General features: G+C 38.1%; 2 protein-coding genes across 9 annotated transcripts in view; one reads left to right on the plus strand and one right to left on the minus strand.

The window, feature by feature from the left end:
• Positions 1–21,504, plus strand: part of SACS (sacsin molecular chaperone) — an 84,485-nt gene extending 62,981 nt beyond the window's left edge. For 4 of the 6 annotated variants that reach the window (XM_081047185.1, XM_081047186.1, XM_081047187.1 and 1 more), the window contains 2 exons: positions 4,630–4,656; positions 8,610–21,504. In XM_081047185.1, the coding sequence (XP_080903311.1) occupies positions 4,630–4,656; positions 8,610–20,167 (11,585 nt within the window). In that variant the 3' untranslated portion in view covers positions 20,168–21,504. The remainder of the gene's footprint in view (positions 1–4,629; positions 4,657–8,609) is intronic. The other 2 variants (XM_081047188.1, XM_081047189.1) reach the window with 1 other exon arrangement.
• Positions 21,505–26,688: 5,184 nt separating this feature from the next.
• The window catches only part of SGCG (sarcoglycan gamma), a 101,391-nt gene continuing 100,581 nt past the window's right edge, over positions 26,689–27,498 (minus strand). For all 3 annotated transcript variants that reach the window (XM_081047191.1, XM_081047192.1, XM_081047193.1), the window contains one exon: positions 26,689–27,493. In XM_081047191.1, coding sequence (XP_080903317.1) covers positions 27,320–27,493 — 174 coding nt within the window. In that variant the 3' untranslated portion in view covers positions 26,689–27,319. The remainder of the gene's footprint in view (positions 27,494–27,498) is intronic.

Below are 27,498 nucleotides of genomic sequence, written 5' to 3' on the forward strand. Positions count from 1 at the left end.
CCTTTCTTGCGTTCTGTCATAGTCCAGCTTCTAGAAAGAGTGCTGTATACTTATTTTCTATACAGTAGGCCCCGTTATCCACGGTTTCACTGTCTACGGTTTCAGTTACCCTGTGGATGAATAGCCAGCTCAGTTCCCAGACAGACTGGCAGTATCCCAGCTCCTGTTACTCACAATAGCCCTTATTTTACTTAACGATGGCCCCAAAGCGCAGTAAAGCTTTTTGCTTACTTTCTTTTTTCCTCACTTGCTTTGAGTAGACTCACGGACTCCCCGGCATCCACTGCCACGCATGTGTGATCACCTCCGTATCTTCAGTTGCCACCCCAGCCTCACGCGAGGTAGTGTGGTGTGGTGGTTAGAAGCCTGGACTTTGTAGTCACACAAATCTGGGGATCAGACTTGACTCCTCTAGTGTGTGACTCTGAACAAATTACCCAACCTTCCTGAGCCTGTTTCCTCCTCAATGACATGCAAATATAGTAACCTCCTTTCATAAGAGTGTATTTGAAGTCCTCAAGATTCAATTACACAAAATGCAAGATTGCTTTATTACAAGGTTAATGAAAGAAGAATAAGGTTGAGTGGAGGATGGCAGGCAATCACAACTTACTAATTGAATTTTATCCAATTTTGCATTATCACAGTAAGGCAGATTATTGCAAAGCTTTCTTGTAATATTGTATTCATAGTAGACATTACTCTGGAGATCAGATGATATATACATAATATACTATATAGTTTAACACAATACCTGGCACATAATACATACTGATAAATGGCAGCTGTTATCATTTTGCACTTGGAGTTCATAAGTATCTCAAAATCAACATTTTCACTTGAGTCCTCATCCTCTCCCCAAATCTGTTTCTCCTTTTGGGTGACCTTATTGAGAAAGGTACTCATTATCCACAAAGTTGCTCGGGAATTAATCCTCAGTTTTTCTTTGTTCTCCAGTTCCCAGGTTCTGTTGATTAAATTTTCTGCAGCAGTCCCTTTCTCTCAGTGCACCACGTGGCTGTGGGGTGGGCCCCACGTCTCCATGACCTTGTGCACTGCGGCCTTTGCAGGGGTCCCCCCTCCCACTGCTCGCGCTTCATCCCATCATGCCGCTCCCCTGTGGAAAGTCTTCCAGTGATACCAATTCTCTCAGTATCGTGTTCGTGTGGAAGGCTTTCCATGACAGTGAACTTGCCGCCTCGTTGGCTGTGACTCAGTGTCCCTCTTCTGTTCTCCCAAGCACTTGCAGATTGATTAACTCGAGTGCTCCCTTAATCTCCTGAGAGCAGACTCTGTGAGCTGTGTCACCACCATGTAGCAGTGCCTACTCCAAGGTGGGTGCTCAGTAAATTTAGTTTTTTACTGAACAAAGGTTTTTTTCATATCGGTATTTATGTACATGGTGTTCCTTTTGCTTTGAGTACTCTCCTCCCATCCTCCACTTAGCTGACTTTTGTTCATCTTTTAACATTCAGCACACAAGTCTCCTCCAAAGGTTTTCTTTAACAACTCTCCCCACACTCCCCACCGCTGTGCACGTCGGAGGTACATGCCTCTGCTTTGCTCATGGAGCCCGGTATATAGTCCATTTAATCCTCTCTGCCTTAAAATAATCATGTCTCTACTGTGCTAGACGATAAACTCCTTGAGAGCCGAGGCGGTGTGTTATTTTAAGTTTGTATTCCCAGTGCCTGGTTGATAAGTTTGGTTGGACATATTAATGCTTTCGTATGGTATATTGGGGGGGTAAGGGTACAGAGATGCAAAAGCAAATCTCTGGTATTGTGCCTGTGGTTTAGTTTTTTTTTCAAATAAGTATCTTCTATTATTTTTTCTCCATGGTCATGACATAACAGAGCCTTATTATCTTTTGAGAGATGGAGACATTGAAGCTGGAGGATTTGCAGAGTCGGAACTGTGATTCTGTTTTTTTGTTTTTGTTTTATTTTTTTCCTATTTCCAGGTTTAGACTATTTCTGTATTAAGTTACTTGAGTAAATGGGTGACTATAGGAAATTGGGGAATAATTAGAAGAGCCCGTAAATGGGTTTTGAAGGAAATAAACAGAAAAAAAAAACGAGCAGTCATGTCAGACAAATGTTAGGAATGCCTGATAGATTGGCACCAAGATCCTATTTATATTTACAATATTTTCATACTTACTACATATGGCCTCATGCCTTGTTCCATTTCATGACCAAAGACTCTCAATGTCTATTCATTTGGATTTCCCCTGAGTACCAGGTATCGTGCTAGATTGAGATAATACACAGATGAGTAAACTGAAGGAGCCCAGAGCTGTGTGGGGGCAGCAATGTAAAGAATACTGTCAGCTAGTATGACTGGTCCTCCTTCAAATCCTGAGAATCGAGTTGGTGCAGGAGGCGGGTGGCACGTCGGGGGACGTCACTGAGGAGCTGGCACATGGTCTATCTCCAGCGTTCAGGGGAGACTGCAGAATTCATGCCTGGAGGGATAGCATATTCACACTATCCATTTTAAAACAGCTTCATGATGGTTTATACTATTCATTACAGGGTAACAGTACCTCATGTGTAGGGGGAAATCCTTAGAAAAAGTAGCAATTTTAGGCGCCAGCCTCAGGAGTTTCGATCAGCAGTCTTCCAGAGATGTTGGTGCAGGATTTGTGCTATGAGAAGGTTCTCGGTCATGACTTCCAGCTGCTTGTCACACCACAGAGCCATGTGTTAAGAAGTCTTTTTCCCTCTCAACCCCACCCCTACCCTCGTCAGGCGACCATCATGTCTCACCTGGAATGCAGAAGTGACCTCGAAAACCTGCTCACATCCATTCTGGCCTCTGGTTAATACAATACAGTACTGCTAGGATTATCTTTCTAAAATATTATTTTCCCACTTCTAATCTGAAAAGCTTTCAAAGGCTTCCCCTTTTTTCTTGTGACAAAGGCCAAAATCCTTAACACTTCCTGTGAGGCTCTTCATTATCTGGCTGCATTTTGTGGGCATTACAGAGATGGCCGGTACATGGTAAGGCTACATCCGTGCTAGCTCTTCTGATTTTTATTAATACTCTCCTTCATTATTTCCCTTGGTCTTTCTCATGTTTGGGAGGCAGTTTGTTCTTTTCGTCCCTTAGGTGTGGTACGTGATGTTCTCTGCCAAACCCTTCATCTCACAATCTCGTGTTCATCTTCCCCACAGCCCGTCTGTGCTAACATAGTACTGAGCTCCTCGTAACACACATACTCTTGTACCTGTTTCATCATTTATAATTATCCCGTTAGCCTGAGACAAAGTTGGGGACCACGTCTGTTTTTTTTGTATGTCTCTAGCACTCAGTCAGTATTGACCGACTGACAAAAGGCCTCTAATGTAATAGGAAGGATGTTAAGGTTAGAAAACTTAAATTCCTTTGGTAAGACCAGTGGTCTCTGCATTTGCTGCCAAGTTTAGCCCAAGGCACCCAAATACACAAACACCTCACAGAATTGTAGAGATGTCCTTGGTCAAATAAATGGCTTGCTTTCGGCAGAGGACAGGTTAGATGTTCATGGAGCTGTTCTTTGAAATTTGTAATTATTGGTGGTTACCATAAGCAAGTGGTGGAAATACAGGATAAAATCTCCCTTTCTTTATCATAAAGTCAGAAATAATGAATTAATTGTATACTTTGTAGAGATACTCCAAAACTTTGTAAAAATTAGATGTCCTTCCCTTTCTTAACTCTTATCCAGAATATCTGAATATTATATGATGACAGCCTGTACAAAAAGCCCTTTGAGAGCTTATCAAATTACTTTATTTCTGTTGTTGAAATGTAATTCACGCATATAAAGTACATTCTCCTTTCTTTGCTTTCTTTCTGAACTAAGAGTCCCTGCCCTTATGTAGTTTGGATTTAGCTTGCATTGAAATGCATCTGTAAGTCTTAAATGTACCGTATTTTGCTGTGTATAATGTGCACTTTTTTGCCCAAATTTGTGAGGGAAAAATAAGGATGCACATTATATATGGGTAGGACTAATTCCGTGTCTATATAAATGTTTTTAATTCTTTTATTTATGCTTATGAGTTAAAAGTGTAACTCTAGAAATCAATAATTATATCTGTGTGCAAAATAATACCCTGGAATATGATAATCAGTTTTGTTGAACTTACGACAAACTTGCAATGATGAATAGTTCTTGGCTTTCTAGAATGCGTAAATATCGTTAATTTGTTACAGGTACATAAAATTTCTTGTACCCTGTATCTGTTCTTGTGTTTTGTAGTTATTTGTTACATAAAATTTCTTGTACCACAATATGTTAAAAAAATAAATGCTAAAAGTCCTTTATAATACAAAAAATAAGTACCTAAATGTAAACAAATAAAAATTTGAATTAAAAAATTAAAACAAAAGATTTTTTTCCCTGAGAGTTTGGGCCAAAAACGTGGGTGCACATTATACACAGGAGCACATTTTACATGGCAAAGTATGGTATATTCTGCTGTTTGGAGTTTTGTTTGTGACTTTTCTTTTACATAATGATTTGTTAAGACGCTACAAAACAGTGTTATCTTAAGATACAGAATAATTTTTGTAGCCATCATGTGAAAATTGTGACAATTCTGTGTTTTTCTAAGAACGGATTTAATTATATTCTAGCACAACAACTTCTCTGGGGATATTCAGGTATGATAACTGACTAAACGTGTTCATTTGTAGCCTGATGTTTTTGTTCATTTGAGTCTTTGAATCCTGTTTTTTCGTTTACCTAAGTAGCTAGAAATTATGTCAACAATTTTTTTTCTGGTGGTAATAACTACTAAAGGAGAGAGGAAACTATTGATATAGGTATATAGGTGCTTGTAATACATGCCACAATAAAGCCATATTTAAATGACTTGGAAACATTCATTTCATTGAACATTTAGTCTCAAATGAAAGAATTATGCTGAAATTGGTACATCAGGCTGTGGTATTTGAAGGGAAATTGTGAGCATGAGCACGCCTCTGTTATACGATGCACATAAATATTGAGGTTAAAAAGGACAGCAGGACTCAATTGTGGGGCTGTGACTAGGAAGTGAGAGGACCTTTCGTGGAGCGTAGCTTGGTGTGGACTGTAGCTGAAGCTGGGACTAGCGGGCGGAAAGGAAAGTGGCTGACGCAGCTTTCATTAGGAACAATCGGCTGATTGTTCGTACAATGCCTAGTGTGCCGTTTTACTGTCTTTTTTTTAATAAAAAGTTTTTGACTCAACGTATACTATTTTCCCCCAGTTCATGTTTCGCGTGGAAACTTAGAGGATGCAAGATTTGCTTTACAGAATTTTTTTATGGCAATTAGTATTTTTGGAGTCAGTCTTTTCTTTGAAGCAGGCTATCCTATTTTGAAATTCATGTAGAAACTAAGCCATTGTTATACTGATAATTCATAGAAATATTACAATTGGTTTCTACCTTATATTAAAAGTGGCTTAGCATTCACAGCTACTATTATTATGTACCCTCAAATCTTAATCAGTATATCTTACATTTTTAAGATCTAATCAAAGAGGAAAACAAAATCTCGCTAGAAGGGGGCTGCCTAGTGGCCCCCTGCCCTAGGCCTCTGGGTTATGTGTCATCTTTCCAGTGAGTGCGACCTATTCAAGATGGAAGCAAGGAAGGCAGCAGTGTCAGTGCTGACTTCTTGAGAAGATTTGGTCCCTAGTTCTATTTTGGAACCATCTTGGCTGCTCCATCCACGTTAGAGTGGAAGTTTCTGCTGCTCCTTCCCCGCCTTGCCTGCTGTACTGCTGCTAGACTTGTGGGGTGCCAAAATCGAGTGCTTCCTGGGCATGCAGCTTTTCCTTCCTTCTTTGGTCAGGTCATTTTCTTTTCCTTTTGTCCTTTTTGTTTCTTTGAAGATTTGACTGACTACAGTTTACTGTTTAATTGGACCTTCACTTTATCACATATGTATTTACAAAGAGGTTTGGATATCTCTGCACAGTGGAGCATTGTTAGAACTCAGCCATCAAAGCTGCCGTTGCCCCTTTCTGTACAACAAAAGTATAAAAAAACGGTTGCTGGACTTACAGCCTCGGGTCATCAGAGTGGTCAGCTGGCTGTGACTCTGAAAAAGTCTGGTCAAGGGTAGTAAACTCCCAGTTAATAAAAGCAATAAGGGCTGAGGTTTTCGGTTCAATATATTTTGAAGTAGACTGAATATTCTGTTTCAATCCATGTTGAAAATCTTTCACAAAGTTTGTACTGAATGTAACTATCTAACTAAACATAAACAATAGCAACGTAGTGCAGTCATTCAATCGTGGTTCAGCTTGTTGATGTTATTATTTTGGACTGATCTATATAGTAAAGCAAGCACTACTCTTAGAAGAGTTATTTCTAAATTAAATAAATTTGATAATAGTTTAGATAAAACCTTCCTGTCTCTAGGAACACTTTCAGCGCTATATAGTTACCTTCTTTTGAAAGTGCTGAAAATTTCAAAGGCTTGGCCACAAACACACGTCACGTATTAAAATGCTATCAGTTATTTTGCTGACACTGTTAGAATTGCTCTAGAATTTGAGTGGCTTTCTACCCCAGGACATGAAGACTTTTTTCTGTGTTAGCATTTATACTTTAGGGTTCAAAGCTAAAGGCTTACATACAAAATAAATAAAAATCAGGACTTCAGCTTGAATTGACTTATGTACATAGAATTGTGTCTTACTACATTTTCTCTCTCCTTTATTTTCCGCTCTGTTTTGTTTTTTTGTTTTTTTTCAGTTGAGCATGACTGGTGTGTTAATTGCATGCTACATGTGGTGTGTGTGTTTTATTGGCATTTTATTTATACATTAATATTAGATAATTTTCCTGAAGGTAGGTACATGTTTTGTAAATTGCCAAATTCCATGCAAGGATATTGGAGAGGATTACCTACAAAATGCATGTTATGTGGCAGTTTTTAACATAGAACATAGTGTGGTGTGTATTTTTTTGTTTTCTGAGTGTTCTGAACTTTAATTTCTAACTCGTTTTGTATCTTTGATATTATATCCTTGCCTTAATTATGATTTGTATATTCTGTTATTGTTCCTTTAATTCAATAAGCATTATTTTAAAACACTATCTTTAAAAATTAATTATAAAAATTATATTCTAATGGGACTCACAGACCAAGGAGCCTCTACTAGTCAGACTCCTGACAAGATTTCATGACTTACCCTAAATCGCACAATGTAGAAACTGAAAATATTCAGTATTTAGGTATTGGTAGCTTTGAAAAGCTGTGAAAATGTGCCCTTGTTTAAACTTCTGTGGCAGTAATGTTAAAAGGTCTTGTTGCAACAGGAAAGGTAATTTTCCTGGTGAAGGTAAAGTCATCTTCCTGATGTGTAAGATTGAAATAAGGATGTCCTTCCTTGGTAAAATACAATGATATACAAGTGTCAAGGCGTTCGAGGTGCGCCCTTTCTTATATCTTTTTTTCAAAATTAGTCTTTTAAGAGTCTAGAAATTGTATGTGCTTAGAAAGAAAATTGAATATTAGTTTTCCAAAGATTGAATGTGAGATGCTATTTCTCTACATGGGCAAATACATACCTATAGGTATATGGTGTTATTTTAAAATTTTGTTCCTATTTGTATTATAAATACTCTGAAACACAAAATGCACTTAGAAATAAAATGTTATTTTCTAAACCAGTGGTTAAAAATCAGCTAAAGCCTTTTTCCGCAGACAAAATCTTACCAGTCTTCTAGTCTATGAAACATCCTGGAAGTGGAGCTGCTGGGTGGTGGAAAACCCCTGCCTCCTTAGCGCTGTCCCTCTGCTCCTTTGCTTGTCCCTGAAGCATTTCTGCAAAAACCCACGGCTCTGAAGAGCACACTTATTTAATAGGTAGTTAGTTGCTAGAAAAAGCTACTCTGGAAAACTTGGGAATATGCTCCCTACTGCGCCATGTATACAGAGCAGTCTTGAGACCTAGAACCTCAACCCCATCTTTTTTCTAGATGAGAGAATTCAAGTCCTAGAAAGATTAAGTGACACCTAACTTATACTTCCAGTTGGTGGTTGAAAGGAAACTATGAAAGTTTCCTTTCTGTCTCATCTTCAGAAAGTGTTGTTCAGCAGAGGCTGAGACTCCAGCCTCTGTGCTTATTTGGTGCCCTTCTTGTTATCCTGTGTAGTCATGTGGCTCCTGGAAACATGAGAAAAGAAATTCCTGTTGGGTTTGCTTAGAAATCACTTACCCCTGAATAAAATGGTACTTATTTAAACTTTATCCCCTTTTCTTTGGTGCTTTTATTTGTGGACAAATAACCACTAAAAATTACTTTTCATGTGGATTCCATTTGTAGAATATTATAGGATAATTTTTAAAACACATGTAAATGCATTTTATGTATTTATGCACTTTCCACAGAGAATTATTTCTCCCATAGATTATTATAAATATGGACTGATTCTCTATCATTATTTAAAAATTACTTTAGCCCCGTGATGCTGAATTTTTCCATTTTTACAGTTTACTTAAAACTCTTAAAAGGACTTTCTAATGCTATCTAATCGGCAAGAATAGAAAAATAAATAAGTTGTGGTAGAGTTAAATTATATGTATTTATAACATGTCTGTATATGATTTACAGGAAGACCATGTACTCAGCTGCAGCTTCTAAACCCAGAACGATTTGCACGTCTTATCAAAGAAGTAATGAACACATTCTGGCCTGGCAGAGATTTAATCGTTCAGTGGTATCCATTTGATGAAGACAAAAATCACCCATCTGTTTCATGGCTCAAAATGGTTTGGAAGAATCTCTATATACATTTTGCAGAGGATTTGACTTTATTTGATGAGATGCCACTTATCCCCAGAACTACACTAGAAGAAGGTCAGACATGTGTGGAACTCATTAGACTCAGGATTCCATCGTTAGTCATTTTAGATGATGAATCTGAAGCACAGCTTCCAGAATTTTTAGCTGACATTGTACAGAAACTTGGAGGGATTGTTCTTAAAAAATTAGATGCCTCCATACAACATCCACTGATTAAAAAATACATTCATTCACCCTTGCCAAGTGCTGTTTTGCAGATAATGGAGAAGATGCCATTGCAGAAATTGTGTAGTCAAATAGCTTCGCTACTTCCAACGCACAAAGATGCCCTGAGGAAATTCTTAGCCAGTTTAACTGATAGCAGTGAAAAGGAGAAAAGAATAATTCAGGAATTGACAATATTCCAGCGAATTAACCATTCATCTGGTCAGGGAATTTCCTCTTACACAAAACTGAAAGGTTGTAAAGTCTTGCACCATACTGCCAAAATTCCGCCAGCTCTGCGACTTTCTATTTCAGTGATAGACAGTAGTGACGAAGCCACTATCCGCTTGGCAAACATGTTGAAAATAGAGAAGTTAAAGACCACTAGTTGCTTAAAGCTTGTTTTAAAAGATATTGAAAATGCGTTTTATTCACATGAAGAGATAACACACCTTATGTCATGGATCCTTGAGAATCTAGCCTCTCTTAAAAATGAGAATCCAAACGTGCTTGATTGGTTAATGCCATTAAAATTCATTCAGATTTCACAGGAACGGATGGTATCAGCCAGTGAGCTCTTTGATCCTGATATAGAAGTACTAAAGGACCTCTTTTATAATGAAGAAGAAGCTTGCTTCCCACCTTCAGTTTTTACCTCACCAGATATTCTTCACTCTTTAAGACAGATTGGTTTAAAAAACGAAGCCAGTCTCAAAGAGAAAGATATCGTGCAAGTGGCAAAAAAAATTGAAGCCTTACAGGTTAGTTCTTGTCCAAATCAGGATATTCTTCTCAAGAAAGCCAAAACGCTCTTACTGGTTTTAAATAAGAATCATACCCTGTTGCAGTCATCTGAAGGAAAGATGACATTGAAAAAAATCAAATGGGTTCCAGCTTGCAAGGAAAGGCCTCCAAATTATCCAAGCTCTTTGGTTTGGAAAGGAGATCTCTGTAACCTTTGTGCACCACCGGATATGTGTGATGCAGCCCATGCAGTGCTAGTTGGCTCAGCACTTCCTCTTGTTGAAAGTGTCCATATAAACTTGGAAAAAGCTTTAGGTATCTTCACAAAGCCTAGCATCAATGCTGTCTTGAAACACTTTAAAATTGTCGTTGATTGGTATACTTCAAAAACTTTTAGTGATGAAGACTACTATCAATTCCAACATATTTTACTTGAAATTTATGGATTCATGCATGATAATTTAAATGAAGGGAAAGATGCTTTCAGAGCCTTAAAATTTCCATGGGTTTGGACTGGCAAAAAATTTTGTCCCCTCACCCAAGCTGTGATAAAACCATTCCATGATCTTGACCTTCAGCCTTATTTGCATAGTGTGCCTAAAACCATGGCAAGGTTCCACCAATTGTTTAAGGTCTGTGGCTCAATAGAAGAGTTGACATCAGATCATATTTCCATGGTCATTCAGAAGATATATCTCAAAGGCGATCAAGACCTCAGTGAACAGGAAAGCAAACAAAATCTTCATCTGATGTTGAGTATTATCAGATGGCTATATAGCAATCAGATTCCAGTAAGCCCCAACACACCAGTTCCTATACATCATAGCAGAAACCCTTCTAAACTTATCATGAAGCCAATTCATGAATGCTGTTATTGTGACATCAAAGTTGATGACCTTAATGACTTACTGGAAGATTCAGTGGAACCAATCATTTTGGTGCATGAGGACATACCCATGAAAACTGCAGAATGGCTGAAAGTTCCATGCCTGAGTACAAGATTGATCAATCCTGAAAACATGGGATTTGAGCAGTCAGGACAAAGAGAACCACTTACTGTAAGAATTAAAAATATTCTGGAAGAATATCCTTCAGTGTCAGATATTTTTAAAGAACTACTTCAAAATGCTGATGATGCAAATGCCACAGAATGCAGTTTCATGATTGATATGAGAAGAAATATGGACATTAGAGAGAATCTCCTGGACCCAGGGATGGCAGCTTGTCATGGACCCGCTTTGTGGTCATTCAATAATTCTGAATTCTCAGATTCAGATTTTGTGAACATAACTAGATTAGGGGAATCTTTAAAAAGAGGAGAAGTTGACAAAGTTGGAAAGTTTGGTCTTGGATTTAATTCTGTGTACCATATCACCGACATTCCCATCATTATGAGTCGAGAATTCATGATAATGTTCGATCCAAACATCAACCACATCAGTAAACACATTAAAGACAAATCTAATCCTGGGATCAAAATTAATTGGAGTAAGCAACAGAAAAGACTTAGGAAATTTCCCAATCAGTTCAAACCATTTATAGACGTGTTTGGCTGTCAGTTACCTTTGACTGTAGAAACCCCGTACAGCTACAATGGAACTCTTTTCCGACTATCCTTCAGAACTCAACAAGAAGCGAAAGTGAGTGAAGTTAGTACTGTCTGCTATAATACAGCAGATATTTACTCTCTGGTGGATGAATTTAGTCTCTGTGGACACAGGCTTATCATTTTCACTCAGAGTGTGAACTCAATGTATTTGAAGTACTTGAAAATCGAGGAGAGCAATCCCAGCTTAGCGCAAGATACAGTAATAATTAAAAAAAAATTCTGCTCCTCGAAAGCATTGAATGCCCCTGTCTTAAGTGTTTTAAAAGAAGCCGCAGGGCTCATGAAGACTTGCAGCGGCAGTCATAAAAAGCTTCCTACTGATGCACCAAAGTCATCTTGCGTTCTTCAGATCACAGTTGAAGAATTTCACCACGTGTTCAGAAGGATTGCAGATTTACAGTCGCCACTCTTTAGAGGTCCAGATGACGACCCAGCTGCTCTCTTTGACATGGCTAAGTCTGGCCAATCAAAGAAACCATCAGATGAGTTGCCACAAAAAACAGTAGAATGCACCACGTGGCTTATATGCACCTGCATGGATACAGGAGAGGCTCTAAAGTTTTCCCTGAATGAAAGTGGAAGAAGACTAGGACTGGTTCCTTGTGGGGCAGTAGGCGTTCTGCTGTCTGAAATCCAGGACCAGAAGTGGGCTGTGAAGCCACACATTGGAGAGGTGTTTTGCTATTTACCTTTACGCATAAAAACAGGATTGCCAGTTCACATCAATGGGTGCTTTGCTGTTACTTCAAATAGGAAGGAAATCTGGAAGACAGATACAAAAGGACGATGGAATAACACCTTCATGAGACACGTCATTGTGAAAGCTTACTTAGAGGCACTCAGTGTCCTCCGTGACCTGGCCATCAGTGGGGAGCTCATGGATTATACTTACTATGCAGTGTGGCCTGATCCTGATTTAGTTCACGATGATTTTTCTGTAATTTCTCAAGGATTTTATGAAGATATAGCACATGGAAAAGGGAAAGAACTGACCAGAGTCTTCTCTGATGGATCTATGTGGGTTTCCATGAAAAATGTGAGATTTCTAGATGACTCTATACTTAAAAGAAGAGATGTTGGTCCAGCAGCCTTCAAGATATTTTTGAAATACCTCAAGAAGACTGGGTCCAAAAATCTTTGTGCTGTTGAACTTCCTTCTTCAGTGAAGTTAGGATTTGAAGAAGCGGGCTGCAAACAGATACTGCTTGAAAATACATTTTCAGAGAAACAGTTCTTTTCAGAAGTGTTTTTTCCTAACATTCAAGAAATTGAAGCCGAACTCAGAGATCCTTTAATGAATTTTGTTCTAAATGAAAAAGTTGATGAATTCTCAGGAATTCTTCGTGTGACTCCATGTATTCCTTGCTCTTCGGAGGGGCATCCACTGGTTTTACCATCAAGATTAATTCACCCTGAAGGACGAGTTGCAAAGTTATTTGACACTAAAGATGGACGATTTCCTTATGGTTCTACTCAAGATTATCTCCATCCTATTATTTTGATTAAACTAGTTCAGTTAGGCATGGCGAAAGATGATATTTTATGGGATGACATGCTTGAACGTGCAGAGTCAGTAGCTGAAATTAATAAAAGTGATCATGCTGCTGCTTGTCTAAGAAGTAGTATCCTGTTAAGTCTTATTGATGAAAAATTAAAAATAAGGGATCCTAGAGCAAAGGATTTTGCTGCCAAGTACCAAACAATCCCCTTCCTTCCATTTCTAACAAAACCAGCAGGTTTTCCTTTGGACTGGAAAGGCAACAGTTTTAAACCTGAAACCATGTTTGCAGCAACTGACCTCTATACAGCTGAACATCAAGATGTAGTTTGTCTTTTGCAGCCAATTCTAAATGAAAACTCGCATTCCTTCAGAGGCTGTGGTTCTGTGCCATTGGCTGTTAAAGAGTTTTTGGGATTACTAAGGAAGCCAACAGTTGATCTGGTTGTAAACCAGTTGAAAGAAGTTGCAAAATCAGTTGATGATGGAATTACATTGTACCAGGAGAATATCACAAATGCTTGCTACAAATACCTTCATGAAGCAATGCTGCAAAATGAAATAACTAAGCTATCAATTGTTGAAAAGTTAAAGCCCTTTAGCTTCATCCTAGTTGAGAATGCCTATGTTGACTCAGAAAAAGTTTCTTTTCATTTGAATTTTGAAGCAGCACCATACCTTTATCAATTGCCTAATAAATATAAAAATAATTTCCGTGAACTTTTTGAAAGTGTGGGTGTAAGGCAGTCATTTACTGTTGAAGATTTTGCCCTTGTTTTGGAATCTATTGATCAAGAAAGAGGAACAAAGCAAATAACAGAAGAGAATTTTCAGCTTTGCCGGCGGATAATTAGTGAAGGAATATGGAGTCTCATTAGAGAAAAGAAACAAGAATTTTGTGAGAAAAATTATGGCAAAATATTATTGCCAGATACTAATCTTAAGCTTCTCCCTGCAAAATCTTTATGCTACAATGACTGTCCCTGGATAAAAGTGAAGGATACCACTGTAAAATATTGTCATGCTGATATACCCAGGGAAGTGGCTGTAAAACTAGGAGCAGTACCAAAGCGACATAAAGCCTTAGAAAGATACGCTTCCAACATCTGTTTTACAACACTTGGCACTGAATTTGGACAGAAAGAAAAACTGACTAGTAGAATCAAGAGTATCCTTAATGCCTATCCTTCAGAAAAAGAAATGTTGAAAGAACTTCTTCAAAATGCTGATGATGCAAAGGCCACAGAAATCTGTTTTGTGTTTGATCCTAGACAGCATCCAGTGGATAGAATATTTGACGATAAGTGGGCCCCACTGCAGGGGCCAGCACTTTGTGTGTATAACAACCAACCTTTTACAGAAGATGATGTCAGAGGAATTCAGAATCTTGGAAAAGGCACCAAAGAAGGAAATCCTTATAAAACGGGACAATATGGAATAGGATTCAATTCTGTGTATCATATTACAGACTGCCCTTCTTTTATTTCTGGCAATGACATCCTGTGTATTTTTGATCCTCATGCCAGATATGCACCAGGAGCCACATCCATTAGTCCTGGTCGCATGTTTAGAGATTTGGATGCAGATTTTAGGACTCAGTTCTCAGATGTCCTGGATCTTTATTTGGGAACCCACTTTAAATTGGATAATTGCACAATGTTCAGATTTCCTCTTCGGAATGCAGAAATGGCAAAAGTTTCCGAAATTTCATCAGTTCCATCATCAGACAGAATGGTCCAGAATCTTTTGGACAAACTGCGGTCAGATGGGGCAGAACTTTTAATGTTTCTTAATCACATGGAAAAAATTTCTATTTGTGAAATAGATAAAACTACCGGAGCACTAAATGTGCTGTATTCTGTAAAGGGCAAAATCACTGATGGAGACAGACTGAAAAGGAAACAATTTCATGCATCCGTAATTGATAGTGTCACTAAAAAAAGGCAGCTCAAAGATATACCTGTTCAACAGATCACCTATACTATGGATACGGAGGACTCTGAAGGAAATCTTACCACATGGCTACTTTGTAATAGATCAGGTTTTTCAAGTATGGAAAAAGTATCTAAGAGCGTTATATCAGCTCACAAGAACCAAGATATTACTCTCTTCCCACGTGGTGGAGTAGCTGCCTGCATTACTCACAACTATAAAAAACCCCATAGGGCCTTCTGTTTTTTGCCCCTCTCTTTAGAGACAGGATTGCCATTTCATGTGAATGGCCACTTTGCTCTAGATTCAGCCAGAAGAAATCTGTGGCGTGATGATAATGGAGTTGGTGTTCGAAGTGACTGGAATAACAGCTTAATGACGGCATTAATAGCTCCTGCGTATGTCGAATTACTGATCCAGTTAAAAAAGCGGTATTTCCCTGGCTCTGACCCCACATTATCAGTTTTACAGAACACGCCTATTCATGTTGTAAAGGACACCTTAAAGAAGTTTTTATCATTTTTCCCCGTTAACAGGCTTGATCTACAACCAGATTTATATTGTCTAGTGAAAGCGCTTTATAGTTGCATTCATGAAGACATGAAACGTCTTTTACCTGTTGTGCGGGCTCCAAATATCGATGGCTCTGATTTGCACTCTGCAGTTATAATTACTTGGATTAATATGTCTACTTCCAATAAAACTAGACCATTTTTTGACAATTTACTACAGGATGAATTACAACACCTTAAAAATGCAGATTATAATATCACGACACGGAAAACAGTTGCAGAGAATGTCTATAGACTAAAGCACCTACTTTTAGAAATTGGTTTCAACTTGGTTTATAACTGTGATGAAACTGCTAATCTGTACCACTGTCTTATAGATGCAGATATTCCTGTTAGTTATGTAACTCCTGCTGATGTTAGATATTTTTTAATGACATTTTCCTCTCCTGATACTAATTGCCATATTGGGAAGCTGCCTTGTCGTCTCCAGCAGACTAACTTAAAACTTTTTCATAGTTTGAAACTTTTAGTTGATTATTGTTTTAAGGATGCCGAAGAAAATGAGATGGAAGTGGAGGGACTCCCCCTTCTCATTACACTGGACAGTGTTTTGCAAACTTTTGATGCAAAAAGACCCAAGTTTCTAACAACATACCATGAATTGATTCCATCTCGCAAAGACTTGTTCATGAATACATTATATTTGAAATACAGTAATATTTTATTGAACTGCAAAGTTGCAAAAGTGTTTGACATTTCCAGCTTTGCTGATTTGTTGTCCTCTGTATTGCCTCGTGAATATAAGACCAAAAATTGTACAAAGTGGAAAGACAATTTTGCAAGTGAGTCTTGGCTTAAGAATGCATGGCATTTTATCAGTGAGTCTGTGAATGTGAAAGAAGATCAAGAAGAAACAAAACCAACCTTTGACATTGTTGTTGATACCCTGAAAGACTGGGCATTGCTTCCGGGAACGAAGTTCACTGTTTCGTCCAATCAGCTTGTAGTTCCCGAAGGGGACGTTCTGCTTCCCCTAAGCCTCATGCACATTGCAGTTTTTCCAAATGCCCAAAGTGATAAAGTTTTTCATGCTCTCATGAAAGCTGGTTGTATTCAGCTTGCTTTGAACAAAATATGCTCCAAAGACAGTGCATTTGTTCCTCTGTTGTCATGTCACACAGCAAACATTGAGAGCCCCACAAGCATTTTGAGGGCTGTACATTATATGGTCCAAACGTCAACATTTAGAACTGAAAAGCTAGTAGAAAATGACTTTGAAGCACTTTTGATGTATTTCAACTGCAATTTGAGTCACTTGATGTCCCAAGATGACATAAAAATTTTAAAGTCACTTCCATGCTACAAATCCATCAGTGGTCGCTACATGAGCATTGCAAAATTTGGAACGTGTTATGTACTTACAAAAAGTATTCCTTCAGCTGAAGTGGAAAAATGGACACAATCGTCGTCATCGGCATTTCTTGAAGAAAAAATACACTTAAAAGAACTATATGAGGTAGTTGGTTGTGAACCTGTAGATGAGCTTGAGGTATATTTGAAACACCTCTTGCCAAAAATTGAAAATCTCTCATATGATGCAAAATTAGAGCATTTGATCTATCTGAAGAATAGGTTATCAAGTATTGAGGAATTGTCAGAAATCAAGGAACAACTCTTTGAAAAACTGGAAAGTTTATTGATAATCTATGATGCTAACAGTCGACTAAAGCAAGCAAAGCATTTCTATGATCGAACTGTGAGAGTTTTTGAAGTTATGCTTCCTGAAAAATTGTTTATTCCCAAGGACTTCTTTAAAAAATTGGAACAACTTATAAAACCCAAAAATCAAGTTGCATTTATGACCTCTTGGGTGGAATTCTTAAGAAATATTGGGCTAAAGTACATACTTTCTCAGCAGCAGTTGTTACAGTTTGCTAAGGAAATCAGTGTGAGAGCTAACACAGAAAACTGGTCTAAAGAAACATTGCAAAATACAGTTGATATCCTTCTCCATCATATATTCCAAGAACGAATGGATTTATTATCTGGAAATTTTCTGAAAGAACTCTCTTTAATACCATTCTTGTGTCCTGAGCGGGCCCCTGCGGAATTTATTAGATTTCATCCTCAATATCAAGAGGTAAATGGAACACTTCCTCTTATAAAGTTCAATGGAGCACAAGTAAATCCAAAATTCAAGCAGTGTGATGTGGTCCAGCTGTTATGGACATCCTGTCCCATTCTTCCGGAGAAAGCCACACCCTTGAGTATCAAAGAACAAGAAGGCAGTGACCTTGGTCCACAAGAACAACTTGAACAAGTCTTAAGTATGCTTAGTGTAAACCTGGATCCCCCTCTTGACAAGGTTATTAATAACTGCAGAAACATATGCAACATAACAACTTTGGATGAAGAAATGGTGAAAACGAGAGCAAAGGTCTTAAGGAGCATATATGAATTTCTCAGTGCAGAAAAACGGGAGTTTCGTTTTCAGCTGCGGGGGGTTGCTTTTGTGATGGTAGAAGATGGCTGGAAACTTCTGAAGCCTGAAGAGGTAGTGATAAACCTGGAATATGAATCTGATTTTAAACCTTATTTGTACAAGCTACCCTTAGAACTTGGCACCTTTCATCAGTTGTTCAAACATTTAGGCACTGAAGATGTTATTTCAACTAAACAGTATGTTGAAGTGTTGAGCCGGATATTCAAAAGTTCTGAAGGAAAACAGTTAGATCCTAATGAAATGCGTACAGTTAAGAGAGTAGTTTCTGGCTTGTTCAAGAGTCTACAAAACGATTCAGTCAAGGTGAGGAGTGATCTTGAGAATGTCCGCGACCTTGCACTTTACCTTCCAAGTCAGGATGGTAGATTGGTGAAGTCCAGCGTCTTAGTGTTTGATGACGCACCACATTACAAAAGTAGAATCCAGGGGAATATTGGTGTGCAAATGTTGGTTGATCTTAGCCAGTGCTACTTAGGGAAAGACCACGGATTTCATACGAAGCTGATAATGCTCTTTCCTCAAAAACTCAGGCCTCGTTTATTGAGCAGTATACTTGAAGAGCAGTTAGATGAAGAGACTCCCAAGGTTTGTCAGTTTGGAGCATTGTGTTCTCTCCAGGGAAGACTGCAGTTACTCTTGTCTTCTGAACAGTTCATTACAGGACTGATTAGAATTATGAAGCATGAAAATGATAATGCTTTCCTGGCCAATGAAGAAAAAGCCGTGAGACTTTGCAAAGCCCTAAGGGAAGGATTAAAAGTGTCCTGTTTTGAAAAGCTTCAAACAACATTAAGAGTTAAAGGTTTTAATCCTATTCCCCACAGTAAAAGTGAAACTTTTGCTTTTTTGAAGAGATTTGGTAATGCAGTCATCCTGCTCTACATACAACATTCAGATAGTAAAGACATTAATTTCCTACTAGCATTAGCAATGACACTTAAATCAGCAACTGACAATTTGATTTCTGACACTTCGTATTTAATTGCTATGCTAGGATGCAATGATATTTACAGAATCAGTGAGAAACTTGACAGTTTAGGAGTGAAATATGACTCTTCAGAACCATCAAAACTTGAACTTCCAATGCCCGGCACGCCAATACCTGCTGAAATTCATTATACATTGCTTATGGATCCGATGAATGTTTTCTACCCAGGAGAATATGTTGGGTACCTTGTTGATGCTGAGGGTGGTGATATCTATGGGTCCTACCAGCCAACGTATACATATGCAATTATTGTACAAGAAGTTGAAAGAGAAGATGCTGACAACTCTAGTTTTCTAGGAAAGATCTATCAGATTGACATTGGTTATAGTGAATATAAAATAGTTAGCTCTCTCGATCTGTATAAGTTTTCAAGGCCTGAGGAAAGCTCTCAAAGCAGAGACAGTGCCCCGTCTACACCAACCAGCCCTACAGAGTTCCTAGCCCCTGGTATACGGAGCATTCCTTCTCTTTTCTCTGGTAAAGAGAGCCACAAGACCTCATCTTCAAAACATCATTCCCCCAAAAAGCTTAAGGTGAATTCTTTACCAGAAATTCTAAAAGAAGTGACCACAGTGGTGGAGCAAGCTTGGAAGCTTCCAGAATCTGAAAGGAAAAAGATTATTAGACGGTTGTATTTGAAATGGCACCCTGACAAAAATCCAGAGAATCATGACATTGCTAATGAAGTTTTCAAACATTTGCAGAACGAAATCAGCAGATTAGAGAAACAGGCTTTTCTAGATCAAAATGCAGACAGAGCCTCAAGGCGGACATTTTCAACATCAGCATCCCGATTTCAGTCAGACAAGTACTCATTTCAGAGATTTTATACTTCATGGAATCAAGAAGCAACAAGCCATAAATCTGAAAGGCAACAACAAAATAAAGAAAAATGCCCACCTTCGGCTGGACAGACTTACTCTCAAAGGTTCTTTGTTCCTCCCACTTTCAAGACAGTTGGTAATCCAGTTGAAGCACGGAGGTGGTTAAGACAAGCCAGAGCCAATTTTTCGGCTGCCAGGAATGATCTTCATAAGAATGCCAATGAATGGGTGTGCTTTAAATGTTACCTTTCTACCAAATTAGCTTTGATTGCTGCTGACTATGCTGTGAGGGGGAAGTCCGATAAAGATGTAAAGCCAACTGCACTTGCACAAAAAATAGAAGAATATAGCCAGCAACTTGAAGGACTGACAAATGACGTCCACACGTTGGAAGCTTATGGTGTTGACAGTTTGAAAACAAGATATCCTGATTTGCTTCCTTTCCCACAGATTCCAAATGACAGGTTCACTTCTGAGGTTGCTATGAGAGTGATGGAATGTACTGCCTGTATCATAATAAAACTTGAAAATTTTATACAACAAAAAGTATGAAAATACTTGAAGAAAAAAGTAGAGCTAGATCTTGAATGTGTTGTAGCACAACCTTCTGTAAGCTCCGTTGCCTCTTACTTAGGAATTGTGAAGCACATTGCAGATAGTTCGGGAGGAATTTTGGAGTTGTCATAAACATGAATATCAACAGACAACCTTGACGAACTCTAAAAGGAAATTATTTTGAAGATGGTGGTGAACTGCAAAATTGCTAGATGTGTTTGAATGGCTAGGATGGCACGTTATTGAACTGCACTTTATATAACCAAAGCTTAGCAGTTTGTTAGAGAAGAGTCTGTACGTGTCTCCAGTTAGGATACAGTTAATTTTGTGTTTTTAACATGCTAATTTTGAAGGGGCTAATGAAACACTGGACATATCATTGGTTTAAATGAATAAGGGGAGTCTTGGAGTTTTATCATTTCTTTAAGTGGATGCTCTTGGATGTCCTATTTTCTTATCAGCTGGAACTGATTATGAATTTGTTGCAATTTTACATGTTAAATACTCAGTACATTTAAAAAATGGTACCGTATTTTAATCCTGAACATTACTTGATTAAGAGTATGCAGACAGTTCTTAGGGTGCACTGAGTGCACTTTACATCTTTATTTTAAATGTTTTTTACACCTTATGTTTACAAGCTTCCTCTTTCATGAAGATAGCATATAGAGAACTTAAAATGGTGGCAGTTTTTATCACAGATGTTAATATTGCTTCTAAGAACTGCTTACCAAAACAACTGTATCAGTCAGAACATTTGCTTTATGTTTGTTTGTACATATTTTCCACAAATGTTATAATTTATATAGTGTGAACAGGATGCAATCTTTTGTTGTCTAAAGGTGCTGCAGTTAAATCTTCCATCTTTCAACATGGCACTTAGTGGGGCTTTTTGGATTTCAACAAGCACCAATGTCAAAAGTCCAATGTTTGGACTTTGAAAACGTTGAAAAATTGTAAAATCATTGTGACAATAACCAGTAGTTTATAAAAGAGGAATTATCAGCTTGTATTTTCTCCATGAATGAATTCAGAACTGAAATTTAATTTTCATCATGTTTGAATGTCCTACCATAGGTATTTAACATATTTCTTTTGTAGAATGTAAAAGAAAGGTAATGGCAATTAGTTTATATAAGTATGCTGGCTGTAAATGATGCTCAATATAATATTTTATGTAATTAAGGGCTTATGGAACATATTAAAACTTTTTTACTTTTATTGGTAATAAGGAATGTTTGCACCTCCACTATTCTATTGCTTCTGGATGTGAAGCCGTGTGATTATTTCTGCTATTAAGTGCCATAATTTTAATAAAGCAAATGTACATATGAAATCATTGCAAATGGTATTTCCTGAAAAATAATTCACTGAAAATCAAGCTTAATATCTTCCTATATTAAGTTTCAATATGTGTGTATATGTCTGTTTATTGGAAATATTAGGATGGATATTTTCCTATATATTTTATGCTGGAATTTTAGTAATTTTTTTTGATTGAATATAAAGTATGAGGTTTATTAGGTGCTTATTGATTTAATTAAGAGTTTGTTTCACCTTTTAAGGCAATGAGATTACCGTGTTTCCCTGAAAATAAGACCTAGCCGGACCATCAGCTCTAATGAATCTTTTGGAGCAAAAATTAATATAAGACCTGGTCTTATTTTAATTACTATAAGACCAGGTATAATATAATATAAAATATAATATAATATAATTAATATAATATAATGATATAATATAATAATATATAATTCCAGGTCTTATATTAATTTTTACTCCAAAAGACACATTAGAGCTGATGTCCGGCTAGGTCTTATTTTCGGGGAAACACAATAGTTGATATACATGGTATATATATGTATTTGGAAATACATACATGAAATACGGTTCTTCTGTAGGTGCAGCCTGACTTGATATTTTCCTTCCCTCAGGAGAGGCTTCGTGTTGGAGCTAATTCACACTTGAGCCCTAACAGATAGGAAATGTTTTTCTTTATACCTGAGATTCAAAGTTAGGCAGACCAAGCTAAGAGTTCTCTGTTTTGGGACCACCCAAACTGGGTCTTCAGCTTTCTGGGCCTCTCTTAAAGAAGTGCTTCCTACTTTGAAAACTCAGATTTAGCACTTGAAAGATATTTTATTGCTTTTGGACATTAAAACTTACATAGAAAGAAAGCCTTGTCAGGCCTTGGTGATACTTGATCTAGTTGGAGTTTTGTGTCTTATCTAGACTTTGTTTTTTTAAAAAAGTTACAGGTTCACAGTCCTTTATAGGAAACCCTTGCATTCAAATGTATTTCAGAATTTGTATTTTAGAAAGTTTTTAAGGAAGCATTCCCATCAGGATTGAGCAATACCCCTCAATCAAACACATTCCTATTTTTGCAGTGAAACCTATGAATATTCACACTAAATTAAATACATAGACCTGATAAATAACCTCATCTAAATTTAGGTCTGGTGGTGCCAGCAATGGTTGCAGCTGACGTATTTGGAAAGTGTTCATTTTGTGAAGAATTTTTGATTTTAGAATTCAGCGTAAGGAATTTTGGACCGGAACTCATTTTATTTTATGCTTTTTTTTTCTTTTTCCCATTTTGTTGTTCATATTAGAGGAAAATGGAGACTATCCGGCGGTTTGTAGAGCAGCAGCTCCTGAGTAGCATGCAGTCCAGAAAGGGGTTGGAACTGACATCTCTGCAGCCAGGAGCAGGCTTTGTGCTGCCCGATGGCAGAGGGATAAAAATGTCCCCAGCAGGATGGCTGAATTGTTCATAGCCCCCTGAGGAAACTAGTGAAGAACTTGCACAGTCCAATTAGTTTAAAAACTGGGGCGGGCAGTGGGGAATGCTGAGAGCCCAAGCATGATGTTGGTAAAAGTTCAAATCGTGTTTAGTAAAATAAAGTTGTTCCCAGGTCTGACTTGAGGATAGGTGGGGTTTTCTTCTGTTAGTGCCAGTCGATGTTTTCTGTACATCAAATGTTTTGTAGATGTCAAGGATGAAATGTGTAGTGCTGGGAGAAAATAGGAATTACACGAGCTTTTAATTCGTCATGTAGTAAGCAGGGTTCTACCAGAGAAACAGACCCCATAGAAGACATATACCGGGGGTACCAAAAGTACACATTTTAAGAGATGTTGTCTATGTATTTTCCAAGTTGAATTACAGTAGCAATGTGTATGACGTTTGCTCCAAAGATGGCGTTCATCAAATGAATGCAGGCATCATTCATTGTATTACAATCTTAATACAGTTTTTTTCCTTTCTTAAAATGTGTATACATTTGTTGGGCACACTCTGTAGATTCGTAAAGAGATCTGTTTCCAGGAATTGACTCATGATCATGGCGGCTGGCAAGTTCGCAATCCACAGGGCAGGCCTACGCAGGCTGGAAACACTTGGGCAGGAGCTGAAACTGCCGTCTGCAGGTGGAATGTCCTGAATCTTTGGCTTTTACCTTTTTTTTCCATTTATCTTATTTTAACAAGTGTGGCTTAGAATAGTGCCTGCTAAGCACTCTGAAGGGATTATGTCCCTTGTTGGAGATAGGGAGGTGCCACTCAGAAACCGGTGAAACTTGTCTACTTATATTCTAGAATTACTACTTGTATACTAAAGCCAAACTTAGACTTTATTTTAAAATAAGAATTACGTGTTTAAAATGTATGCTTCTTTCTCTTCTAGTTGGTAAGTGGCTTGGGAAGTACCCTCCCACGACTGTGAATACAAAGCCCGGATCTCTAAGAAGACAAAATTGAGGTTGCTCTGTCTAGTCAGTTGAAAATTCGTGTTTTACTTACAATGCCCTTAGACCCTCTTGTTCCACCTGCTTGTTTATACTTGATACAAAGTGCATTTGGTTTTCAAAGCACAGTGAACTTGAAGTGGAATTTGAAATATGGACGAGACTGCTAAAGCTGAATAAGAAGTGATATTTCAAATTGGGGGGGAAACTATATAAAGCAGACGCCACCTAACAGCCTTAGTGTGAGGAGTTCTGCCCTTCCCGAGAGTAGCTTGCACCCTCCTCACTGTTCCCCAAAGGAGCAGAGATTGATCTGGTGGGTGAGTTGGGGCGCAGGACCTGAGTATGTGTAGCTCCCCCCTCCCCATTACCTTGAATCAGCTGCCTTCAGAACAAGGCACTCTCCTCCGTGTACTGAGCTGGGGGAGCCAGGAGCCTACAGTTCTGCCCAGGACGGGGGAAGGTTGTGCTTTATTCTTCTGTCAAGTCTCAGGAAAGCTGATATTTTGATCTTTATCTTTTTTATTCATGTCTACTTCTCTGTTTGGACATTGGAAAAGAACTAAGGGTTATCACTAAAATATCAACACTCAATGGTTTATAACCGCTTAGTATATAGGCATGTTAGCCTATATACCTCATTAGATATATTCATAACCATGACCTTGGACCTTGAATGAAAATTTAAATTACGTTGTATAATGTATTTTAGAAGGCAGGTTTATGTAATACAATTTAGACTACAGCCTATCTAGAAGTTTCCATTCTAACAGGATAAATTCCTCATATCACTCTGAAGAATGCACTCTGGAAAACTATCCTGAACATCATTTTTCACGGTGATTCCATATAGCAAAGGAGAACAAAAATCCACTCTTTCATTTAAGTTTCTGTTCTTCATACTATCTCCTTGATTCTTTTTCTTTACTTCACTTTATCATCTAAGTCCCTTTTTTTGACATGTAGTATGAGAACCAAGCTAATTTGTACCGTGTTTCCCCCAAAATAAGACCTAGCCGGACAATCAATTCTAATGTGTCTTTTGGAGCAAAAATTAATATAAGACCCAGTATTATTATATTTTATAAGACCCGGTCTTCTAGTAAAATAATTTTTGCTCCAAAAGATGCATTAGAGCTGATTGTCCGGCTAGGTCTTATTTTTGGGGAAACACAGTAAGTGTTTCATGGTGATCCTGTGTTTGTTAACCAGGATTGAAGACACATGTACTTATTTCACACAAACATGGAACCAGAGAGTAAATATGACCCCCAAAAATGGCAATACTATTTACTCTGACAAAGGACTGTTGTAGCAAGAAAGCAGACATAATTTAAAAAATCAGGACTTAACTAACTGGAAAAGGTGAATACCAATTTATAATCTAAAATCACCCAGCCCCTGTGAAATGGTAGGAGCATTATATTTAGTTCGCTTTTTGCTCTTAACTGCTTAGGAAGCACTGTATGTTTATTTTTTTATTTCAAGTGTTCATACGTACTAGCAATTTAAAAATCGAGTTGTTACAAGTGGTTACACCTTGTTAAAATAGCATTAGAAATGGGTTCCCTTTTCTATTTTCTCTTGGTTTTGAGACTGTCGAAAACGAATTTGAACTTGGGTTTATAGTTATAAATCCTATAATTAGAAAGTTGCAATGCTGTTGGCCCCACCACATCTTGTGCTGTTTGGGGATTCTAATTACAACAACTGGTAAAACAAATCCAAACCCAAACCCACCACTCTCTGATGAAGGGCATTTAAAAAGTAAGTGGCTTGCACATAACTAACTTGTTTTCATAGGTTCAGTGTGTCCTATTTGATTTATATAGCAACTTGAACAACCATTGGTACTGAACATTTTCACAAAAAGAATCTGATTCTGTGCAGTTACATCCAGTCTTACTGATTTTGTAGAGATCAGTGCACAAGTTGGGCAGCTATGAGTCCCACTGATTACCAGCCATTTGAGCTTGGTGGATGACAAAACCCCTTTGGACTTTGATTTCTTCACTTGTAAATGAGTATTCCCCCATCTACACACTTACATAGGTTGGTGTTTTGGGTAGAATGAGACAACAGTTTTTCAAAGAGAAAACAGCTATTCAAATATAAGGTCACATTTGGGCCAGCCCGGTGGCTCAGGCAGTTAGAGCTCCATGCTCCTAACTCCGAAGGCTGCTGGTTTGATTCCCACATGGGCCAGTGGGCTCTCAACCTCAAGGTTGCCAGTTCAACTCCTGAGTCCCGCAAGGGATGGTGGGCAGCGCTCCCTGCAACTAAGATTGAAAACAGCACCTCGAGCTGTGCTGCTGCTGAGCTCCCAGGTGGCTCAGTTGGTTGGAGCGTGTTCTCTCAACCACAAGGTTGCTGGTTCGACTCCCCCAAGGGATGGTGGGCTGTGCCCCCTGCAACTAGAAACGGCAACTGGATTTGGAGCTGAGCTGCGTCCTCCACAACTAAGACTGAAAGGACAAAAACTTGAAGCTGAATGGCACCCTCCACAACTAAGATTGAAGGGACAACAACTTGACTTGGAAAAAAGTCCTGGAAGTACACACTGTTCCCCAATAAAGTCCTGCTCTCCTTCCCCAATAAAAAAATCTTTAAAAAAAAAAAGTAAGGTCACATTTTAGTTTAGATAGATACTGTATGATCTTGTGACTTGTCCTACCTGAATTTATTCGTATCACCAGTAACTTGGGGAAAAATAATAAGTACCTCAAAGAGTTATTGTGAGGATTAAAGAAAGTAAAACACTCAAACTGGGAAGTTTGTGAAAAATGTAGGTTGATTTTTATTGCTCATTGACTATATACGTATAAAGAAAGCATGATTAATTTTGTGTAATTTATTCCTTTGAGTACATATTGCAAATTAGATCAACCTCAAAGTCCCTTTAAAACCTGAAGATTTTCTTGTGAAACCTGACATACTTTGCATTAAAATGGAGAACTCACATGTTCGCGTGATATAATAGAAATACCTCACACAACTTTGGGGTTATTTTACTATTGACCAATGCTACTTTTATGAGGAGTTAGATATCCACAGTTAACCATCATAAATTAATTCCATACAGCAGTTGAATATTTCATTGTAGATTGACATGTCCAAGAAAGGAAAGGAAGTCACATGGTTCTGATGAAAATTAATCAATTTAGTACAATAAATACATTCTGTTGATATTTCTTGGACTTTTGTGTCTAGCATCCACACACCATTTATCTGAACACTTTCCTTGGTACATTTTTCTTTCTGAGTTTCTTCCGAAAATGTCCTCCTTCCATTGCCATCTCAGTTTCACAGCATGTCAAGTCGTTCTAAGTGTGAAGGCTTGAGATCAGTCCTTTCAAGTTCCCTGAAATGAGGCAGGTACTGTGTGGAAGATGTGGGTGGTTTAGAGACAGACGTGGCTGTTTTCGTGGCATGTAGTATCCACACCAGCCACAGACAGGTAAAGCTTCCCATCTGGACACACACAAATTTCATAGAGTCTCTGTGAGCTGCTAGCAGGACCCTGAGTCCCCTGAACCAATTTGGGTAAACACACAGTTTCTGCATCAAGCACAAGCTGTT

The sequence above is a fragment of the Rhinolophus hipposideros genome, assembly GCF_964194185.1.
Source record: "Rhinolophus hipposideros genome assembly, chromosome: 4".
Taxonomy (NCBI): Eukaryota; Metazoa; Chordata; class Mammalia; order Chiroptera; family Rhinolophidae; genus Rhinolophus; species Rhinolophus hipposideros.